At 38.9% G+C, this 24239-nt stretch overlaps 1 protein-coding gene across 1 annotated transcript; it reads left to right on the forward strand.

Moving 5' to 3' along the window:
* Positions 1 to 3452: 3452 nt before the first annotated feature.
* LOC128657565 (uncharacterized) lies at positions 3453 to 3785 on the forward strand. Its single transcript, XM_053711940.1, has one exon. It carries the CDS (start codon positions 3453 to 3455, stop codon positions 3783 to 3785), a length of 333 nt encoding a protein of 110 aa, XP_053567915.1.
* The last annotated feature ends 20454 nt before the right edge of the window (positions 3786 to 24239 follow it).

Here is a 24239-nt window from a genome sequence, read left to right on the forward strand (position 1 = left end):
CAGAAATAAGAAATTCCTCAGCTCCAGTTGAACAAGTTCATAACAAAAACATCAAGCAAAAAGATGGTGTTTACTACTATAATGATCGAATATTCTTACCAACTGACTTACGTTTAAAGATTCTAAACGAACATCATGACACTCCTTTAGCAGGACATCCAGGGGTAAATAGGACTCTGGAACTAATTTCCAGGAATTACTGGTGGCCTCACATGAAGGATACAATCAAGGAATACATTAAAAGTTGTGTAATATGTCAGATCTCAAAAAATGACCGGTCAACACCTTATGGACTGCTTATGTCCCTCCCAGTTTCGAATTCTCCATGGCAGCAGATTGGTATAGATTTTATTGTAGAGTTACCACCTTCCAATAACCAGAATACCATCATAGTTGTTATCGATACATTCACCAAAATGGCACATTTTTTACCATATCACAAAATTCCATCATCATCTGAAACTGCTACTCTCTTTTTGAATCATATCCTAAAATTACATGGGGTACCTTCCGTAATTATTTCTGATAGAGGGTCTCAGTTTACGTCCCGTTTCTGGAAAGACCTATGCAAAGCCTTAAATATTCAACACCATTATACAACATCATATCACCCTCAAGCGAATGGACAGACTGAGAGAGTGAATCAGTGGCTCGATGAATACCTTCGCTGTTTCTGTTCATGTCAACAACAAGATTGGACGAAATACTTACCATATGCAGAATTTGCATATAACAACTTAACAAGCACTTCTACAAAAATGACCCCGTTCTATGCAAATTATGGGTACCATCCCAGCTTCACTTCTTTATCTTCAACACCAGCAGACTCACCTATGGTGGATGAACTAAAGAACACCCTATTAGAAAACTTCCGTATCATCAAAGAAAATATTGGAAAGGCGCAAAACTCCCAGAAATTTTACTATGACTTGAGACATAGGAAACTACCAGAATATAAAATAGGTGATCAAGTATGGTTGTCGACGAAGAATCTGAAGTTTCATCTGCCAAGTAAAAAGTTCACTCAGAAATATTGTGGTCCTTTCCTTATCACTAAAGTGGTAAATGTCAATGCTGTCACGTTACAGCTTCCGACAACCATGAAGATCCACCCCACTTTCCATGTTTCTTTGTTGAAACCCTACCATCCCACAAGGTCTTCTGTTCCCCATTTACCCACGACGTTGGTACCGTCTGAAAGTGATGTCTTTGAAGTTGAAAGGATCTTGGATTCCCGAATGCCTAGTGGGGTTCTCCAATATCTAATTAGATGGAAAAACTTCACAGAGGAGGAGGATAGTTGGGAACCATCTAGCAATCTTTCTGCACCTAGATTGGTATCCCTTTTCCACCGTCGCAACCCAGACCGTCCTCGACCTCAAGCTGAGGTGTACTAACCAATCACAGGTACACACTCCCTTTATCACACCTGCTCACACCCCCAAGCTTTGCTTAGTAATTTGTAAAACTCCCTGAGAGACATACTTGTTCCTGAGCTAACTACCAATTTAACTTTGCTTTAAATAACCTAAGGATTTCAAAGTACTATTCAACTATTTCTATCTGTGTGAGCAAACCTAATCTAATCCTTTCAGAGTGTTTAATTTTATTTCAGACTGATTCAGCCTTTCTGTCTCATCTCTCCCTGAACCGGATGCCTGCAGTTTTCACAGACTTCCAGCTGCACTCAGCTAATCAGACTGCAGCCTGTTCCACATTTTCACAGACTGATTTACCTAACTAAGGAGTGTAATATCCAATCTCATCAAAGGTAACTTTCAAACCTTGTTCCATAATTGTTTCAGCTTTAATATTGTCAGAAATCCTTCTGAGCTCTGGATAAGTGATTGTGGTGACATCACACACCAAACACCGCGCCTCTCTCCCTCAACACAGGATCTCATCTCTGCATGTCAGCTGCAGCTTCAACTGAAGGGAGACAAGCATATCTGATCCGGTTAGTTAACTAAAGTATAAGATTTCTATGTCTAAAGACTGTATGACTACTACTTGCATTTATTCCTAAACTGCAAAGTACCTTGCTAACTTACTAATTTCCTGTGCTGTTTTTATCTGACTGTTAGCTAAACAGTTCAGAATCCTACCAATATTAAAAGGCTTAATTTACACCAAATCAACCTGGTGTCACTTCACATAGTGTTCACTTTCTGATTTGGTGTCACAAAACACAATTTTATTCTCTTTAAAATTAACAGTTACTCAAGTTAATACTGTTAATGTTACACCCCTTGACCGAGGAAGAACAAAAGAGATGTTGTTCACAAGGTCTGTGCCTCTACTGTGGTAAAGCTGATCACATACTAACGACATGTCCTGATTGACCAACCTCCACATATGGTATGGGAATCATTGCTCCTTCTTCCTGGACTTCTACTACTCCATCCACCTCCTCTTACCTTTCTATTTCTTTTTCTCTCCAGTGGGAAAGTGAGAATCATTCGGTCACCACCATCATAGACTCTGGAGCAAGCGGTTGTTTCATAGACCAGACCTTGGTACAGACCTATCACCTTCCTATGAGATTTAAGCCGCACCCATTATCATTATATGTTGTGGATGGAACTCCAATCAAAACAGGTCCTGTAGTATATGAAACCGGTCCTATTTGTCTCCTTCTTGGACATCATAAAGAAACCATTAATCTAGACATCATTCCTTCACCAATGTTCCCACTCATCCTAGGCCCCCCTGGCTTCAAATCCATAATCCAGTTATCAATTGGGTTAAATTTACCCTCACCTTTTCCTTTAATTTTTGTACCACCACTTGTCTGAACAAGACCCCATTACATATATCCACTATGGTCTATGAGCCCTCAGTCAGTCTGCCTGATAAATATAAGAAGTTCCAAGACGTCTTTAACAAGAAAAGTGCTGATCAGTTACCTCCTAGATGCCTGTATGATTGGCCAATTGATTTACTTCCTATACCTTATGGGGCATATTTCCTTTATCTGAGGCTGAACTTATCTAAAGGAATACATCTCTGAAAGTTTAACTAAATGCTTCATTCCGGCCCTCAATGTCCCCAGCAGGGCAGGTATTTTCTTTGTTGGTAATAAAGATGGAGGTCTGCGCCCCTGTGTTAATTACCGTGCCTTAAATAATATCACCATAAAGAACTGATACCCCCTACTATTGATACCAGAACTCCTAGATAGACTAAGACAAGCAAACATCTTTACGAAAATAGATCTGCGGGGTGCATATAACCTAGTCCGGGTATGAGAGGGGGATGAATGGAAGACCGCATTCAGTACTCGGTACAGACACTTTGAGTATCTTGTTATGCCCTTTGGGCTCTGTAATGCTCCTGCCACATTCCAACACTTCCTGAATGATGTTTTTTGAGATATTTTGGATTCCTTTGTAATTATTTATTTAGATGATATCCTAGTTATTTCCTCTTCTCTTGCTGAACACCTCGAACACATGAAAAGGGTACTGCTTCATCTCCGTAAACACGGATTATACGCTAAACTGGAAAAATGCGTATTTGAAATTGAATCTGTAGAATTTCTGGGCTACATCATCATTCCTGGACAGATCCGAATGGATCCCGGTAAAATTACAACTATTTTGGAATGGACCGTACCTAAAGATAAGAAATCTGTACAACATTTTCTAGGGTTTGCAAATTTTTACAGACGCTTTATCAGAGGTTTCTCCCAAATATGCTCTCCCATAACCACTCTGACTAAGAAACATAACAAATTTCTATGGAGAACTCAAGCTCAAGAGGCCTTCGAAAAACTAAAAAAATGATTCACCCAAACACCTATTCTGGTACAACTAGACACTACCAAAGCTTTCTATCTTGAGGTAGACACCTCTGACATTGCTGTTGGGGGTATCCTTTCTTAAAGAGGGGAAAAGGATGAGCGGCTGCATCCGGTAGCATTCTACTCTCAAAAACTCCTCCCTGCGGAAAGGAATTAAGGTGTAAGTGAGAGGAAACTTCTTTCAATCAAAGGGACTCTAGAAGAATGGTGTAATCTATTAGAGGGTTTACGGTGTATACGGACCTACAGGGAGTGCAGAATTATTAGGCAAATGAGTATTTTGACCACATCATCCTCTTTATGCATGTTGTCTTACTCCAAGCTGTATAGGCTCGAAAGCCTACTACCAATTAAGCATATTAGGTGATGTGCATCTCTGTAATGAGAAGGGGTGTGGTCTAATGACATCAACACCCTATATCAGGTGTGCATAATTATTAGGCAACTTCCTTTCCTTTGGCAAAATGGGTCAAAAGAAGGACTTGACAGGCTCAGAAAAGTCAAAAATAGTGAGATATCTTGCAGAGGGATGCAGCACTCTTAAAATTGCAAAGCTTCTGAAGCGTGATCATCGAACAATCAAGCGTTTCATTCAAAATAGTCAACAGGGTCGCAAGAAGCGTGTGGAAAAACCAAGGCGCAAAATAACTGCCCATGAACTGAGAAAAGTCAAGCGTGCAGCTGCCAAGATGCCACTTGCCACCAGTTTGGCCATATTTCAGAGCTGCAACATCACTGGAGTGCCCAAAAGCACAAGGTGTGCAATACTCAGAGACATGGCCAAGGTAAGAAAGGCTGAAAGACGACCACCACTGAACAAGACACACAAGCTGAAACGTCAAGACTGGGCCAAGAAATATCTCAAGACTGATTTTTCTAAGGTTTTATGGACTGATGAAATGAGAGTGAGTCTTGATGGGCCAGATGGATGGGCCCGTGGCTGGATTGGTAAAGGGCAGAGAGCTCCAGTCCGACTCAGACGCCAGCAAGGTGGAGGTGGAGTACTGGTTTGGGATGGTATCATCAAAGATGAGCATGTGGGACCTTTTCGGGTTGAGGATGGAGTCAAGCTCAACTCCCAGTCCTACTGCCAGTTTCTGGAAGACACCTTCTTCAAGCAGTGGTACAGGAAGAAGTCTGCATCCTTCAAGAAAAACATGATTTTCATGCAGGACAATGCTCCATCACACGCGTCCAAGTACTCCACAGCGTGGCTGGCAAGAAAGGGTATAAAAGAAGAAAATCTAATGACATGGCCTCCTTGTTCACCTGATCTGAACCCCATTGAGAACCTGTGGTCCATCATTAAATGTGAGATTTACAAGGAGGGAAAACAGTACACCTCTCTGAACAGTGTCTGGGAGGCTGTGGTTGCTGCTGCACGCAATGTTGATGGTGAACAGATCAAAACACTGACAGAATCCATGGATGGCAGGCTTTTGAGTGTCCTTGCAAAGAAAGGTGGCTATATTGGTCACTGATTTGTTTTTGTTTTGTTTTTGAATGTCAGAAATGTATATTTGTGAATGTTGAGATGTTATATTGGTTTCACTGGTAAAAATAAATAATTGAAATGGGTATATATTTGTTTTTTGTTAAGTTGCCTAATAATTATGCTCAGTAATAGTCACCTGCACACACAGATATCCCCCTAAAATAGCTAAAACTAAAAACAAACTAAAAACTACTTCCAAATATATTCAGCTTTGATATTAATGAGTTTTTTGGGTTCATTGAGAACATGGTTGTTGTTCAATAATAAAATTAATCCTCAAAAATACAACTTGCCTAATAATTCTGCACTCCCTGTATTAGAGGGTTCTCCTATACCTGTTACAGTGTATACGGACCACCGTAATCTAAAGTATCTTCGTGCTGCTAAAAGATTACGCCCTTGTCAAGCCCGCTTGGCTTTATTCTTTTCTAGATTCAATCTTCAAATCACCTACCGTCCTGGATCCAAGAATTTAAAAGCAGATGCCTTATTATGACTATATGAGGATACTTACAGCACTGACCAAACTCAAGACACTATCTTACCCCCTCATTAATTTCTTGCAATACAAATCTCACTTCTAGATCGCATACAGAACCTAAGTGCTGAACCACCTGCTATCAGTCCATCTCTGATCCAAAAACAAGGACTATGGTACCACAACAAACAGGTGTATGTGCCACCCTTGCTTCGATCTGAAGCACTCAGTCAATTCCATGGCACTCCTTCAGCAGTCCATGGAGGAATTACGCAAACACTAGAAAGTATTAGTCATTACTATTGGTGGCCATCCATCAAGACTGATACCAGGGAATACGTCTTAACCTGTGACATATGTGCACATTCAAAAACACCAAAGATGAAACCAGTAGGCCTTCTACAGCCTCCTACAGTTCCTCAAGGTCCATGGACAGACATAGCCATGGACTTTATTGTGGATCTACCTCTGTCATACAAACACAATACAGAAACTAATTGGTACCTTAAAGATGGCACAACAACGTTATAAAGGATATGTCGACCAAAAGAGGTCCCCAACACCTACCTATTGATTGGGGGATCTGGCTATCTACACAGAATTTGCGTATAAAACACAGAATATAGGAGTGCACTAATCAAAGCTCTACCAATTAATTTACAACTACTAGAATACTAAAATGAAGGTGTAATTTATATTGTTTTACATTAAAAATATTTGCTATTATGACTCGAAAACTTCAAATGAAAAAATAGCAGTTTTAATAGCACAATCAGCGTTAAAAACACAATCAATATTTAAAAACAAATAAAGAAATAAAAATAAATGAGGAAATAAAAATAAGGTGCACCTTGTGAAATCAAACTCTGTTCATTGTTTAGGGGCCCATTGATTGTATATGTTGCTCTTAAAAAATTAGAGTTTTATCTAAAAAAAAAAAAAAAAATTGTTAAGTTGTATCCAGCAAGTCAAATAAGGCTCCGTGACATGGTAGACAAATTTGTAATTGTTTATACTTCCAACAGATTACAAGTAGCAAGCAATTTACTTTTGAATGTTTTTAGGCAACAGAGCGTATTCAATGTACATATGTAATATTGTATCGCAACCGAATCCAGGGGATCCTACTCACCAGAATACAAAAGCTGTATTTCAATGACCGCTTTCTCTGACTTTACTGCTTCTTACAGAGTGGAATATGCGTTCTAGTGGCCGTTGCAAGCCTGCTGACGTGTTGTGATCACGTGTCTGTTTGCTCAGCCAATCAAGGGGTCAGATTACCGGTGGTAGCCGTAACTGTCTTCAGTCCGGAATTCCACTTAGATGAGTTCTTTCAATATGTACACTCTCTACCTCTGTCAACACTTTTCATATGTATCCAAAATAGTAAGTGTCAATAATCTGCCTGTTGTCGTTAGTGGAAATTTTGCTTTTCAGGAAAGTGACAGTTCATTCAAACGAAATCCATATAGAGCTGGCCAGCTGCACAGGACTGCTTATCTACGCGTTTCAGCGCAAAGCTTTTGTCAAGATAAGCTTGTGTACTTCCTTTCATCCTTATATACCTTCTTTTTTAGGTTGAAATATTTTTTATTATTAAGGTTTCACATCAGATATATCATGACAGAACAGTAGACATATAAACATGACTTAGGGAAAGCCAGATACATGAGTCAAAATGATACATTTCAAACCGTCTCTAGTCCCATTTTATTTCCTTTTTTTTATATATATAGTTTTCCTCCCCCTATGCCCTCCCCTCACCCTCCTCCCTCTTTAACTCCCAAACTCATAAACTTCTTCTAACTGTAAACCTTGAACCGTTCCCGTCGAGCAGTATCCATCAAAATATGCATTTGTTATTTACGTGTTATGGCACTAAAGAGTCGCCTATGTCCTATAGCGTGTCAAGAATTTGTCCTACTTATTGATATTTATTCAGGGTCCAATGGATCCAAATGTTATGGAAGTTTTCTACAGTACCCTGCATCCAAGCTGCTGACTCTGACAATTTATAAATATCCTCAATCTTTTCAAGCACCTCACTCCAGTTCGGGGCTCCCATCTTCCACTTCCTAGCTATGCATAATCTAGTAGCTGTGCATACTATGTTAATCCATCTATTCGAGGCTGAGTTTAGGGAATCTAAGTGAGTATGTAGTAGAGCTTTTGATACTGTTAGCGTAACGGAGTCACCCAGTGTTCTCCTAATCAGCTGTTGTAGTTTATCCCAGGTTGGTTGTATTTTTGGGCATTCCCACCACATATGTAGATAAGAACCTACCTCTGCGCATCCTCTGTAACATGATCTGTTGCATTCAGGAATGTAATGTGAAGTCTTTAATGGAGTGAGGTACCATCTATAAGCTGTTTTGATTGAATTTTCTATCAGATCTGCTCCTATCAGGCCTCTACTAAGCTCAAAGAAAATTTGTCTCCATTCATCAGTATTATGGGTTATGTCTAAATCATGTTCCCAGCTCTCGTGGAGCTTTGGTTTTGTTGCGTTTTTCACTGTTTGAATGGCTAAATATAGGTGTGTAATCATTTTTTTGTGCCTGCCTGGAGTTATTATGAGTTGCTCCAAAACAGTGTTCTTTGTGGTAGAGGAGCCCTGTCTGTATTTGTTTATGGCATGTGAGATTTGGAGGTACAGGAACCAATGTAAAGTGTTCGGGTTGATCTTATCTTTCAATTGATTAAATGTCAACATTTTTCCCCTGTCCATAAAATCTGCCACCCTGTATAGTCCCTTGTTCTCCCATTTGTTTAGTTGTTTTTGGAATTCAGTCGGAAGTAATGTCCCTATTGGTTTAATAATAGTCTGTGGTGAAATTAATTGCAATGTCTTAGTTAGTGAAGACCACAACGCCTTTGAATCTTCAGTGATTCTTAATTGTGCTAGCTGGCTGGCATTTGTGTCCTTGGGGCTCCACAGCAGCTCCCCTGGATCCACTAGTCCTCTAATGTCTGTCTCTATCATAGGCCACGTCATTCCCTGACAGTTTTTGCTTAACAGTGCACATTGCGCTAGTCTTGCTGCTTGGTAATAATCTCGAAGATTTGGGACTCCCAATCCTCCTAGTTGTTTGTGTTGTTTTAAGATGTGTGCTGCTATTCTGGCTTTTTTGTGTCCTCTAAGAAATAAAATAAGTTCGGCCTGTAGAGCATCTAGGTCTTTCAGTGGGATTTTGATTGGTAGGGCTCTAAATAGGTATAGCAATTTTGGTAAAATGTTCATCTTTATAGCCGATAGTCTGCCTAGCCATGAAAAGTTGTTTTTTTTCCATTTGGATAGATCTTTCCTTATGTTCTTAAATATTGGATTATAATTGACCTTATATAATGACTCAATTGTGTCTGTGATATATATTCCCAGGTATTTGATGTGCTTATTAGCCCACCTAAAGTCCCAGTTAGCTTCAATTAGTTTTTGTGTCTGCTTTGGTATGTGTAGGGGAAGTGCTTCACATTTTTCTGAGTTAATTTTAAAACCTGAAACCTTGGAAAACTCATCTAGCAAGTGATAAAGGATGGGCAAAGAGCGCAAAGGCTTTGTGAGAGAAAGCAGAATGTCATCCGCAAACAATGTTAATTTGTATTCTCCTCTATTCAATTTGATCCCGTGTATCTCTTTAGAATTTCGAATGCAGGCGGCCAGAGGTTCTACACATAAGGCGAACAACAGTGGCGAAAGTGGACACCCCTGGCGGGTACCATTTAGAATCTGTATAGCTCTTGACTGGTAGCCCGCAGCCCTAATTGTTGTAGTTGGTCGTGAATATATGTTTTTAATCGCATCTATGAATCGATTGCCAAATCCCATATGTTCCAGAACCGCCAGCATATATCCCCAATCCACCCTGTCGAACGCCTTCTCCGCATCCAGAGATAGGAGCAGAGAAGGCGTTCTTGTAGCATTCAAATATTCCACTAGAGCTAGTGTGCGTCTTATATTATCAGGCGCTTCTCTGTCTTTAATGAAGCCCACCTGATCAGGATGGATTAATGTGGGTAAATATTGCTTAAGCCTGTTTGCCAAAATTTTTGTGAGAATTTTTATGTCCTGATTTATTAGCGAAATCGGTCTGTAATTTTGTGTCAGATTAGGGTTTTTCCCTGGCTTGGGAATAACAACTATTTTGGCTTGAAGTAGTTCTGGCGGGACTGGGGAACCCTTCAATATATCATTGCAAAATTTATGTAGATGGGTAGTCAAATCAGTGTTGTATAGCTTATAATAGTCCCCTGAAAACCCATCAGGGCCTGGAGCCTTGCCTCGTTTAAGGTCTTTAATAGCTGTTGCTATTTCCTGCAAAGTTATGTCTGCCTCCAAGGAGTTTGCTTCATCTAAATTTAATTTAGGTAAGGTTGCCTTTTTTAATATTTGTTCTCTAAGTTTTACAGTCAATGGGGAATGACAGACCTTCTTACCGTCATATAATGTTTCGTAATATTTGGCAAACTCCTCTACAATATCCTTAGGGTTAGATGTTAGTGTGCCGTCTGATTTCTGTAAGTGAGCTATAGTAAAGGACTTTGTTTTTTCTCTTAGTTTGTTGGCTAAGAACCTATCTGGCTTATTTGCATACAGGAAATAAAATGACCTTAGTTTGTTTATAGCTCTCAGTGAGTTTTCAGTCAATATCCTAGCAAGTTCTTTTCTTTTGGTGGTCAGGGTAGTTAATACTAGGGGGGACAAGGTCGCCTGATGCGATTTCTCTAGCGATTCTATTTCCTTTTGTAGGGAATCTACCGTAGATCTGATCCTTTTCATATACATAGCTTTCTCTTTAATAATCAGCCCCCTCATATATGGTTTATGGGCTGCCCAAACAATAACCGGGCTTATGGAAGGGTCAACGTTTATTCTCCAGTATTCTTTTAGGTTATTCAAGACTTTGGTTTGGATATCTGGGTGTTTTAATAGTGAGGGGTCATAAGTCCAAGATTTCTGTCTATTAAAATCTGTAAATCCGTGCAACTGAACCTGTACTATGGAGTGATCAGACCACACCGACGTATGGATAGATGAGGATATTAGATTAGGTATCAAAGTTTGACTAATGTATATATAATCCAGTTTAGTATATATTTTATGAGCGGGAGAGTAGTAAGTGTGGTCATTTGTTTGGCCATATAGAGTCGTCCAGGTGTCCATTATGTTGTGTGTCTCTAATTCTTCCCTAATTAACTTAGTGATAGAGTTTAGTCTTTTTTGTTTGTTAGTGAGACTAGCAGTGTCAGCATCCCTACGTATTTTTAAATTAACATTAAAGTCTCCTGCCACTATCAAAAGCGTTTGAGACCATTGTGTCAGTAAGTGTGATAGCTTTTTAAAGAACTCATGTTGCCCCTCATTCGGTGCGTAAATGTTACAAAGTGTTAATGGTGTACCTCGTATATTGCCTCTCAATATAAGATATCTTCCCTCCTTGTCTTTGATCACCTCTTCCTCTACAAATTGCACAGAATCATGTATAAGTATCGATACCCCTCTTTTTTTTTTATCAGATGTGGCGTGGTAGTGTTGTTTAAAATGTTTGTCCCAGTAAGTAGGATATTGGTTATGTGAGAAGTGTGTCTCTTGTAGAAATATTATTTTGGATTTCATGTTTCTATATTGAGTGAGTGCCGTTTTTCTCTTCACATTAGTGTTCAGACCCCTTACGTTGTGTGAGATTATCTGTATTCTAGAACCCATATTAATATTTACCTTCCTCCCCCTCATACCTGCTCAGAAGTGCCTTCTGTATTAGACCCCGAGTAACTTCTGTCTTCCTCAGGCCAACTCCAGCATGGAGAAACTTTCTGTGACACTGCTCGACGGTACTTAGCATGGGAACATAAAAACAAAAATTAAACTTAAACTTAAACATATTAATTTTTTACCTAAAATTGAGATACTACTGTAAAGTACTCTCTGTAGGTTATACTAATATCTCATTGTCTAGCTAAACGTGCATATAAGAATCCTATTACAACATTAGGAGCTCAACATTTCTATAAACATCTCAATCAGTTCAAAGTGTCCTTGTCTCTTGCCGTTACTGATATCTTTCTGGGGCATGAATCTAATTGTTCAGATATCATTTTATTATTTCTCTGCTGTCATCAAGCCCAACCTCCAGTATTCCCACCAGTTCTCGGCATGGACCCTTCAGTACTTAAATCTATCAACAGTAGGGGAACTTTTACGTTTCTCCTATTACACCCACAGCTTTCAACAATGTGAGTCTTAATGGGGCTGCTGGGCATGTTTGTTTTACCTCTAATAATTATGGCCTATTCTCTCCCTTTGGGGAAGGCAAAGCAACCCTGTCAATTTAGAAAGTTATTTTCAGCCATCTAAGTCCTGTTGGCTGTTCAAGGTCTCTGCTTCCTCCTAGAGACTCTCGTCCAGCGACCATTTTGAATAGTCCCTCTTGGTAATATTGGTCTGGCTTTGATGCTGTCTTGAGGGTTGTCTGGGAGTTCTGGACATTCTAGCTTTAGTAATTGACACAGTCCTGGTATGTCCTGGTGTTCTTTGATTGTGTAAGTGGTGCCTTCATGGAGTATGTGCAGGGCAAAGGGGAATCCCCACCTATATGTGATTTGACTTTTTCTCAAGAGTTGCGTCAACGGACGCAAGGAATATCTTCGTTGTAGGGTTTTGACACTAAGGTCTTGATAGAATTGTACAATTGAGCCTTTAAACTTGAAAGTAGGGTTTTTCCTCGCCGCCGACATAATCTCTTCTTTCTCTTGGAAGAGGAAAACTTTCACAATTATATCCCTCGGGGGTTCTGTCTCTTTGGGTTTAGCTCTTAGAGCTCTGTGAGCTCTTTCTAGTTGAAATTTCTCCTCTGAAGACACCCCTGTGATGGCCTGAAATAATTGCCGTAGATAGTCCCCTAAGGCAGATGGCGTAACTGATTCTGGAATGCCCTTCAGTCGTACATTACACCTCCGACTCCTGTTTTCCAATTTATCATTCATGTCTGCCAGCTCTTGCTGATGGTCTTTTAGTTGTTGCTTAACGTTGGTGATCTCTTCCTCCCTTGTTTCTTCTTTCTCCTCCAGCATCTCAAGTCTATTGCCCATTTCTGAAATGTCCTGTTTAATTTCTGTAAGGCTAGTTGTCACTGTATTCTGTAGAGCGTCCATCTTCTCCCACATTTTGTCAAATATAGAAGCAATATCCTGTTTGGATACAAGATTCTTAATATCAGATTTGGTTATAGGTATATTGCTGCTTTCTGTAGGATTGGCTTCTGTGTCCTCATCCATCTCCTCCTCACCCATGTCAACTTCTTTTTCCAATATCTTATCTCCTTTATGGGGTTTAAAGAAGAGACTTGCTGCCGCTGACTTAGGTGTGCAGCTTGGTTTGCTTTGTCTCCTAATTGACATGATATGATTTTAATAGTAGATGGGTTACTCGAATGTTTTTGTGCTTCTTGTGATAAAAAGTTTGCAGTGTGTCTGATGCAGATCTGTTTTGGCGCCTAAAATGCTTTGCTGTAAGTGCAGTCTTGCTATATAAATTTTAAGCCAAGCCAGTAGTCATACTTTAGTGTTGTACACCCTGTGGGATCTTTTTTTGTTTCTCCTCTCTCCTCTCTTTTAGCCTTTCAGCTTCATAAGTAGTGTGACTGACTTTAATTAGCTGTTGTGTGCAAAAGTCTTTTAGGTACAGAATTCAGTTTCTTTTCATACCTCTCCTGAGTTTTTTCTCTGCCTAGCGACGATTCTCCTTTCTGATTGCCTTATTTTTTTCTTTTCCAGACCCAGCATTGATCATTTTGTACCATTAAAGGTATTTGTGGCTATTTCATGTTTATTGCTGATTTTCTAATGTCTTTTATAGTGTAAACATTTCCCCCAGTCTTAAACAATATGTGCGTGTGCCGGAGCTTGTCCGGTCTCTCACGTGGTTACTCACTCATGGCGGCTCAGCTCCTTTATTCTCTTCCTCCTTCTGCTTTCCTCACTACCTGCCGTGTAACGTGTGAGTTCTTTTCTGTACACCGGAGTGCTTTCACGCTGCCCTCCGGTGTCATTAGCACTATCTCCTCTTGGTTTTTTCGCCCGGTAGCGTTAAACTCCTGTTAGGGCTGTAACTCAGGTCTCCATTACGCCGGATCCGTTCTGCCTTATATTACTGGGACTAGCGTCTGTTTAGAAGGCAGGCAGTAAGTAGTGTGGTGCTAGGTTAATACCGGAGCAGTCTGGTATACTTTTAAGGACACTCTGTTGGATTTATCATGTCAGGTCTCCATTATAAAAGATAAATGCACCCAGAGCAAACACACTATGCGTCCTCCATTGTGCTTGCCCAGGCTCCGCCTATACCTTCTTTTTTAAAGGTACAGGGTTCATTCATTAGGGTTTATTTGTTCCAAACTCATTAAAAATATATATGAATGTAAAGTCTTTCTTAGGGGTTCGTTCATTCATAAAAAACAGAGCAGTCTTATTTCTTTTTTGTGATGATATAACATTTGTCAGAAACAAATTACAGTAGTTTTTTCAAAAAATAATAATATTAAATTGCAATTCATTGACTAAAATCTAAACTTTATTATATCATAATATATTCCTAACTTCGTATAGGGTATACCAGGATCTCAGTGAATTATAGAGGTTACAGTGAAAACTTATTCTCCTATACTCACTATCTAGGTTACGCTAACATTATATATATATATATATATAGGAGATATATTATAAAATATATAAAAAATATATACAAAATTTATAAAAAATTTAACAATCAATTGAACTATGAACAAGATTTACAATAATGTTAAAATAGTGTTAAAATATGTAGTATTTAAATAGTATTTAAATAAAAGGATTTAAATCTAGTTCTGCATTAAGTCCTAATGGGTCTAGAGTCTTAAAAGAGAAGATAAATTCTCCTTCTGTTTTTAGCATTTTTTTATTTGGATATCCACCTCTCCAATCCTGTGTGATCTTTCTTATTCCCCAGTACTTTAATCCTTTTGGGTTTTGATTATGCATCTCTTTAAAATGTTTTGAGAGCAAATGTCCTTCGAACCCATGTTCTATGTTGAGAAGATGGTCTCTAATTCTATCCCTCAACATACGTGAGGTCTCGCCTAAGTACTGTTTCTTGCATGGACATTCAATTAAAACTACATTTCAATCTGCACATTTTATTTGGTCCCAAATTTTATATTCTTTATTGGTTACTGTTGATTTAACACTCTTTGTTTTACAACTATATTTACAACAGGCTTTAACAATTTTTTTTTTTTTTTAGATCAAACTCAAATTTTTTAAGAGCAGCATATACAATCAATGGGCCCTAAACAATGAACAGAGTTTGATTTTATAATGTGCACCTTATTTTTATTTCCTCATTTATTTTATTTCTTTATTTGTTTTTAAATATTAATTGTGTTTTTAACGCTGATTGTGCTATTAAAACTGCTATTTTTTCATTTGAAGTTTCGTGTCATAATAGCAAATATTTTTAATGTAAAACAATATTAATTACACCTCCATTTTAGTATTCTAGTAGTTATAAATTAATTGGTAGAGCTTTGATTAGTGCACTCCTATATTTTGTGTTTTATGTGTATGTTTTAGTATGATATTAGGGATTATCGCATTTGTGAGTTGCATATTCTACCTTAGGGAAAATTCTTGTTGCTTATTACAGAATTTGCGTATGTCTTGTCCTTCACGGAAATTAGGACCACGCTACATAGGGCCTTTTTCGGTGACCAAAGTCATTTCTCCAGTGACTGTCCACTTGGATCTCCCTGCCTCCTACCGGTTGCATCCAGTGTTTCATGTGTCGCTATTAAAGCCTTGGAGACCCAACCATTTTCCATCACGTGTTGCCGCTCCACCTATTCCAGTGATGGTTGATGGTTCAGAAGAGTTTTAAGTCCAGGAGATTCTTGATTTCAGGCGTCGTAGTCGATGCCTGGAATATCTCATCCACTGGAAAGGATATGGTCCGGAGGAAGATCCTGGGAGCCGACCAAGAATGTTCATGCTCCTGCAAAAGTCAAAGCCTTTCATCTGAGACATCCTGGTCAGCCAACCCCGTTTCGCACCCTGAGGTCGCATCTGAGGAGGGGGCTCTGTCACGGCACGACCGGTCACTTACCCGCTCCTGGCTTCCAGTGTCATCCTAGGGGTGGTGCGCTGATGGTCTCTGCCTCCCAGGCCTCCTATCGCCAGCCTATGACTGTCTTCCCCTCTCTTTCTAACCACCGAGTTTTGCGGTGAGTGTGCCGTCGCTGTAAAATGGTGGCCTCCACACAAACTCAGCGTTTGAGCATAGGAAGGGAGAAGGGGTCTGGGTCTGATAGAGGAGAGCAGGCCAGGGACTCTGAGAAGAACCAAGATGGTGCTGAGTCCCTGACCTCCTCTTGTTGACTCTGCTTGCTCCACCTGCTGGGGTCAGGTGACTGGTCATGTGACTTAGTTTCCCTATAAATTCTCAGCACGCCCCCCAGTCAGTGCTTGGTTTATTTGCTTGCTTCCTGGTTCTGGAGTTCCCTTGTGTTTCATCTGTGTTAACTCTGATTTTCTTATACAGATTTCCTGGTACCTGACTTTGGATTGCCCTTGTTACTTCACTTGCCTGCTACCTGCCCTGACTTGGATTGTTTTGACTTCACCTCTGTCTTTGCCCTTTTATTATTAAAGGCCTCCATGCCACCACTGACCTTTCAGGATCCTGTTCCAAAATTCAGGTTTTCCTGAGGGTCGTGATTGTAAGGAAGTGCTGTTCCGCTGCAACTGGGTTCCAAAATAAAAATCAAGACCCTTCGGGAGGTTGTCACAGTTTGTAATATACCCCTTCAAATAATTATGGGTTAAAATAAAGTAGATTTCATCAACAATAAATTGAATCTGTTCCTTAGGTAATTTGCTCTTACTTAGTATATCTTTAGCAACTGATGTACCTAATCCATGGGGTATGCTGGTATATAGGGCAGATGCTTCACATGTTACCCATACATAATCATGTTCCCAAGAAAAACCTTCCATTTTCTTAATAACATCTATTGTGTCTTTGAGATAGGCCCTCGTGTCAACCACCAAGGGTTGTAAAAAAGATAACCTATCCCAGAGACAATAGGTTTACCGGGTGGATTCAATGGATCCTTGTGCACCTTAGGTAGATGATAAAAACTTGCTATTTTAGGTGCAACCTCATATAAAAATTTATATTCTTCCATGTTTAAAATATTCATGGATTAACCTCCATTAAAAATATAAATAATTATTTTTTGTACTTATTTGTAGGATTAAAAGTTAATTAAATATGTGTTGTGATCTTTTAAAAGACGGTGGGCTTCTTGCAGGTAGTATTTCCTATTTTGAACTACAATTCCTCCCCTTTTGTCAGCAGCCCTAAAGACAATGTCTGTAGTGGTACTTAACTCCTTAAGGGACAACCTCTATTCCTACGACAGATTATCTTTACAATACATAGTTTGAAAGTTAGGTATTTTAGATAGATAGTCAATGTCCTGACAAACTAATCTATTAAATATTTTGATGAACTCAGTTTGACTTTGTAAGCGATAGAAGATTCATTTCCGTTTAATATAACAATGCTGTATCAGGAAACCTTCTCCATCTTCATAAGTAGATAACCCGGACAAGTTCAAATCTTCAAAAACATTTGATGAAGCCTCACTGATCTCTAGATCCACAAGGATTTTTAAAATGTCTGCATCATTAGTAACTGAGTTAAATTCTTGATCAAAATTATCATTGATCGTGTTCTTGGTAAATTAACGCTTTAGAGTAATTTTCCTTATGAACCGCTGTACATCAATATATAAGTCGAAAATAATTAGGGGGGCTGGTAGGTGCAAAGTTTAAACCTTTTATAAGTAATGTAAGTCCTTTTGTGGAAAAAGATTTAGCTGCTAGATTAAATATTATTTTCATTCCTTGCTCTAATTCCACCTTTCTCTGTTTCTTTTTTATTGATTTTTCTCCCCCTCTACTTCCTCTAAATCTGCCTCTTCTAGAGGAAGTTTGGGATTTCTCTGCTGTAATGGCTGATATTCTTGGGGGTTTCTCGAATGCCCCCCCCCCCCTTTGCTGTCTCCAGGGTGGAATCCCACAAAAAATGATTATCAATTTTATTTTGAGAACGCTTTAGAGTAATTTTCCTTATGAAGCGCTGTACATCAATATATGTCAAAATAATTCGGGGGGCTGGTAGGTGCAAAGTTTAAACCTTTTATAAGTAATATAAGTCGTTTTTGGAAAAAGATTTATCTGATAAATTAAATATCATTTTCATTCCTTGCTCAATTCCACCTCTATCTGTTTCTTTTTTCTTGATTTTTCTCCCCCTCTTCTTCCTCTAAATCTGCCTCTTCTAGAGGACGTTTGGGATTTCTCTGCTGTAATGGCTGGTATTCTTGGGGTTTTCTCAAATGCCCCCCTCCCCCCTGCTGTCTCCAGGGTGGAATCCCCAAAAAAATGATTCTCACTTTTATTTTGAGAACCTCGAGGAGCTATTTTAGGTGTATTCTGGTGATTGTGATTACCCCATTTAGGTTTAGCCCCTTGTTGTTGCCAACATGGGGATTGAATGAGGATAAAGGTTTAATCCAAAGAATCTATTCTCTATTCTGAATCTTGCCTTGAATTATCTCTTGATTCTCTAAAATTGCTGGATGATGATACATTACCATAATCAGCCAGTCTATTATGCCCTTTAAAATTATTTTTATTATTGGTCTTATTCTTATTCTTATTGTAATGTTTTTTTTAATTATTATTATGATGACAATTTCTATGTGATAGAAAGGGGGATTTGGATGTGGTAGGGTGAGGCTCATAATTAACACCCGGGAGAGGGTTTTTAATAGATATGTTGTTATTATTAACTGCTTTCTTTTTGTATGAGAAAACCTGATCTGTCCTAAAATCAATTTTGTTGGTTTCTAGTTCTTTAGAAAAATTGTCCACCTTATTCTGGATATTCACATTTAGTTATTTCCATTGTTAAATATTTTCAAATGGTTGAAATTTAGTGACAAGTGAATCTATTTCTGTTTTTAGGGACTCTAATTTGTGTTCCCTATATTTAATTAATAATTTGATTAGGACTTTTGAACAATTATGTAAGATCTGTTCCCACTCGGAGTAGTATTCTACTTCGTCCAAATTAAGACCCCTTGGAATAACTTTGTGTAAGATGTAATTATCTAAAAGCACCAGGTCTTGCCCTTCCCTGGCATCTTTCATCAGAAGTTTCTCTAGGTTTCTCGATAACTGTATGGGATCATCAGAATTAGCTCCCACTATATTGCCCTGAAATAAATTCAAAGAACGTTATCTATTCGTTCTTAAATTTTTGTTTCCAAACATATTTTGAACAGAGGCAGTTTCTGCCATAAAAAAGCTTACTTTTGCTATTTACATGACATAAAAGGAGAGTGCATTACCAAGTAGCGCTGTAAAGCTATTAACACTATATAAACAATAATAATAATATACACATAAATCAGATTTGTATAGGGATAAATATTGTCACAAATAAAACGAAGGAGTATTAAGCAGAATGTCCTGAATAATATAAAAAATGAGATGATCCAATATTTGACAAACTACTAACAGACTGAGGGGGTAGTTATCAAGCCGTCAACCTCAAATACGCTGGAATTCCGCAGCGTATTTGTGGCGAGGCTGATTCGCCTTAGTTATCAAAGGCTAGAGACCGGCAAAAGTAGAATTTTGTGACGTAAGCGTCGATCTGCCGGACTCAGTCCGACACAGATCGATTCTTACGTCACTCCAGATGTTCCGCACACAAGTGCGGCACAATCTGACTACTTTTGCTAGTTATCAAAAAACTAGCAGGTACGCTCGGCACTTTTCCGGCCCAGTGTACCTGGTTTTCAATCCGCCGCCGAATCAATGGGAGTCTGAATATAGCGAAAGTACATGTTCGCTGCTACCAGACATCCCATTGATTCCTATGGGAGCTGTCTACACCTAACACCCTAACATGTACCCCGAGTCTAAACACCCCTAATCTGTCCCCCCCTACACCGCCGCAACTAAATAAAGTTATTACCCCTAAACCGCCGCTCCCGGAGCCCACCGCCACTCTAATAAATATGTTAACCCCTAAACCGCCGCTCCCTGACCCCGCCGCAACTATAATATATGTATTAACCCCTAAACCACCGCTCCCAGACCCCGCCGCCACCTACATGATACCTATTAACCCCTATCCTGCCCCCCTATACCGCCACCCTCTATAATAAAGTTATTAACCCCTATCCTGCCCCCCCATACCGCCACCCTCTATAATAAAGTTATTAACCCCTATCCTGCCGATCCCGGACCTCGCCGCAACTAAATAAATAGTTTAACCCCTAAACCGCCGCTCCCGGACCCCGCCACAACCTATATTAAACTTATTAACCCCTAATCTGCCCCCCTACACCTATAATACATTTATAAACCCCTATCCTGCCCCCCTACACCGCCGCCACTGTAATAAAATTATTAACCCCTAAACCTAAGTCTAACCCTAACCCTAACACCCCCCAACTTAAATATTAATTAAATAAATCTAAATAATATTTCTATTATTAACTAAATTAATCCTATTTAAAACTAAATACTTACCTTTAAAATAAACCCTAATATAGCTACAATATAAATAATAATTACAGTTGCAAGAAAAAGTATGTGAACCCTTTGGAATGATATGGATTTCTGCACAAATTGGTCATAACATGTGATCTGATCATCATCTAAGTCACAACAATAGACAATCACAGTCTGCTTAAACTAATAACACACAAAGAATGAAATGTTGCCATGTTTTTATTGAACATACCATGTAAACATTCACAGTGCAGGTGGAAAAAGTATGTGAACCCCTAGACTAATGACATCTCCAAGATCTAATTGGAGTGAGATGTCAGCCAACTGGAGTCCAATCAATGAGATGAGATTGGAGGTGTTGGTTACAGATGCCCTGCCCTATAAAAACCACACACCAGTTCTCGGTTTGCTTTTCACAAGAAGCATTGCCTGATGTGAATGATGCCTTGCACAAAAGAGCTCTCAGAAGACCTACGATTAAGAATTGTTGACTTGCATAAAGCTGGAAAGGGTTATAAAAGTATCTCCAAAAGCCTTGCTGTTCATCAGTCCACGGTAAGACAAATTATCTATAAATGGAGAAAGTTCAGCACTGCTGCTACTCTCCCTAGAAGTGGCCGTCCTGTAAAGATGACTGCAAGAGCACAGCGCAGACTGCTCAATGAGGTGAAGAAGAATCCTAGAGTGTCAACTAAAGACTTACAAAAGTCACTGGCAAATGCTAACATCCCTGTTAGCGAATCTACAATACGTAAAACACTAAACAAGAATGGATTTCATGGGAGGATACTACAGAGGAAGTCACTGCTATCCAAACAAAACATTGCTGCATGTTTACAGTTTGCACAAGAGCACCTGGATGTTCCACAGCAGTACTGGCAAAATATTCTGTGGACAGATGAAACCAAAGTTGAGTTGTTTGGAAGAAACACACAACACTATGTGTGGCGAAAAAGAGGCACAGCACACCAACATCAAAACCCCATCCCAACTGTGAAGTATGGTGGTGGGGGCATCATGGTTTGGGGCTGCTTTGCTGCGTCAGGGCCTGGACGGATTGCTATCATCGAAGGAAAAATGAATTCCCAAGTTTATCAAGACATTTTGCAGGAGAACTTAAGGCCATCTGTCTACCTGCTGAAGCTCAACAGAAGATGGGTGTTGCAACAGGACAATGACCAAAGCATAGAAGTAAATCAACAACAGATATTGCTGAACTGAAACAGTTCTGTAAAGAGGAATGGTCAAGAATGACTCCTGACCGTTGTGCACGTCTGATCTGCAACTACAGGAAATGTTTGGTTGAAGTTATTGCTGCCAAAGGAGGTTCAACCAGTTATTAAATCCAAGGGTTCACATACTTTTTCCACCTGCACTGTGAATGTTTACATGGTGTGTTCAATAAAAAACATGGCAACATTTCATTCTTTGTGTGTTATTAGTTTAAGCAAACTGTGATTGTCTATTGTTGTGACTTAGATGATGATCAGATCACATTTTATGACCAATTTGTGCAGAAATCCATATCATTCCAAAGGGTTCACATACTTTTTCTTGCAACTGTATATTGTAGCTATCTTAGGATTTATATTTATTTTACAGGCAAATTTCAATTTATTTTAACTAGATACAATAGCTATTAAATAGTTATTAACTATTTAATAGCTACCTAGCTAAAATAAAGAGAAATTTACCTGTAAAATAAATCCTAATCTAAGTTACAATTACACCTAACACTACACTATACTTTAATAAATTATTTCTATTTAAAACTAAATACTTACCTATAAAATAAACCCTAAGATAGCTGCAATGTAATTAATAATTACATTGTAGCTATTTTAGGATTTATATTTATTTTACAGGTAACTTTGTATTTATTTTAGCAAGTTAGAATAGTTATTAAATAGTTATTAACTATTTAATAACTACCTAGCTAAAAGAAATACAAAATTACCTGTAAAATAAATCCTAACCTAAGTTACAATTAAACCTAACACTACACTATCATTAAATTAATTAAATAAATTAACTACAAATAACTACAATTAAATACAATTACATAAACTAACTAAAGTACAAAAAATAAAAAAAGCTAAGTTATAAAAAATAAAAAAAATAAGTTACAAACATTTAAAAAATATTACAACAATTTTAAGCTAATTACATCTAAACTAAGCCCCCTAATAAAATAACAAAGCCCCCCAAAATAAAAAAATGCCCTACCCTATTCTAAATTAAAAAAGTTCAAAGCTCTTTTACCTTACCAGCCCTTAAAAGGGCCTTTTGCAGGGCATGCCCCAAAGAATTCAGCTCTTTTGCCTGTAAAAGAAAAATACAACCCCCCCAACATTAAAACCCACCACCCACATACCCCTAATCTAACCCAAACCCCCCTTAAATAAACCTAACACTACCCCCCCTGAAGATCATCCTACCTTGAGTTGTCTTCAGCCAGCCGACCCACCGATGGAACCGAAGAGGAGATCCGGAGCGGCTGAAGTGATCCTCCAAGGGGCACTGAAGAAGTCTTCCATCCGATGAAGTCATCATCCAGGCGGATGAGGCACAGCACACCAACATCAAAACCCCATCCCAACTGTGAAGTATGGTGGTGGGGGCATCATGGATTGGGGCTGCTTTGCTGCGTCAGGTCCTGGACGGATTGCTATCATCGAAGGAAAAATGAATTCCCAAGTTTATCAAGACATTTTGCAGGAAAACTTAAGGCCATCTGTCTACCTGCTGAAGCTCAACAGAAGATGGGTGTTGCAACAGGACAATGACCAAAGCATAGAAGTAAATCAACAACAGAATGGCTTAAACAGAAGAAAATACACCTTTTGAAGTGGCCCAGTTAGAGTCCTGACCTCAACCCGATTGAGATGCTGTGGCATGACCTCAAGAAAGCGATTCACACCAGACATCCCAAAAATATTGCTGAACTGAAACAGTTCTGTAAAGAGGAATGGTCAAGAATGACTCCTGACCGTTGTGCACGTCTGATCTGCAACTACAGGAAATGTTTGGTTGAAGTTATTGCTGCCAAAGGAGGTTCAACCAGTTATTAAATCCAAGGGTTCACATACTTTTTCCACCTGCACTGTGAATGTTTACATGGTGTGTTCAATAAAAAACATGGCAACATTTCATTCTTTGTGTGTTATTAGTTTAAGCAGACTGTGATTGTCTATTGTTGTGACTTAGATGATGATCAGATCACATTTTATGACCAATTTGTGCAGAAATCCATATCATTCCAAAGGGTTCACATACTTTTTCTTGCAACTGTATATTGTAGCTATCTTAGGATTTATATTTATTTTACAGGCAAATTTCAATTTATTTCTTCTGTTAAGTGTGATCAGTCCACGGGTCATCATTACTTCTGGGATATTAACTGCTCCCCTACAGGAAGTGCAAGAGGATTCACCCAGCAGAGCTGCATATAGCTCCTCCCCTCTACGTCACTCCCAGTCATTCTCTTGCACCCAGCAACTAGATAGGTCGTGTGAGAGGACTATGGTGATTATACTTAGTTTTATATCTTCAATCAAAAGTTTGTTATTTTAAAATAGCACCGGAGTGTGTTATTACCTCTCTGGCAGACTTTGAGGAAGAATCTACCAGAGTTTTGCTATGATTTTAGCCGGAGCAGTTAAGATCATATTGCTGTTCTCGGCCATCTGAGGAGTGAGGTAAACTTTAGATCAGGGGACAGCGGGCAGATGAATCTGCATAGAGGTATGTAGCAGTTTTTATTTTCTGACAATGGAATTGATGAGAAAATCCTGCCATACCGATATAATGTCATGTATGTATACTTTACACTTCAGTATTCTGGG

This window comes from Bombina bombina, chromosome 1 (assembly GCF_027579735.1).
Source record: "Bombina bombina isolate aBomBom1 chromosome 1, aBomBom1.pri, whole genome shotgun sequence".
Lineage (NCBI taxonomy): Eukaryota > Metazoa > Chordata > Amphibia > Anura > Bombinatoridae > Bombina > Bombina bombina.

Excerpts from the sequence above, each read along its gene's own strand:
- LOC128657565 (XM_053711940.1), top strand. The coding sequence starts at position 3,453 with ATGAAAAGGGTACTGCTTCATCTCCGTAAACACGGATTATACGCTAAA.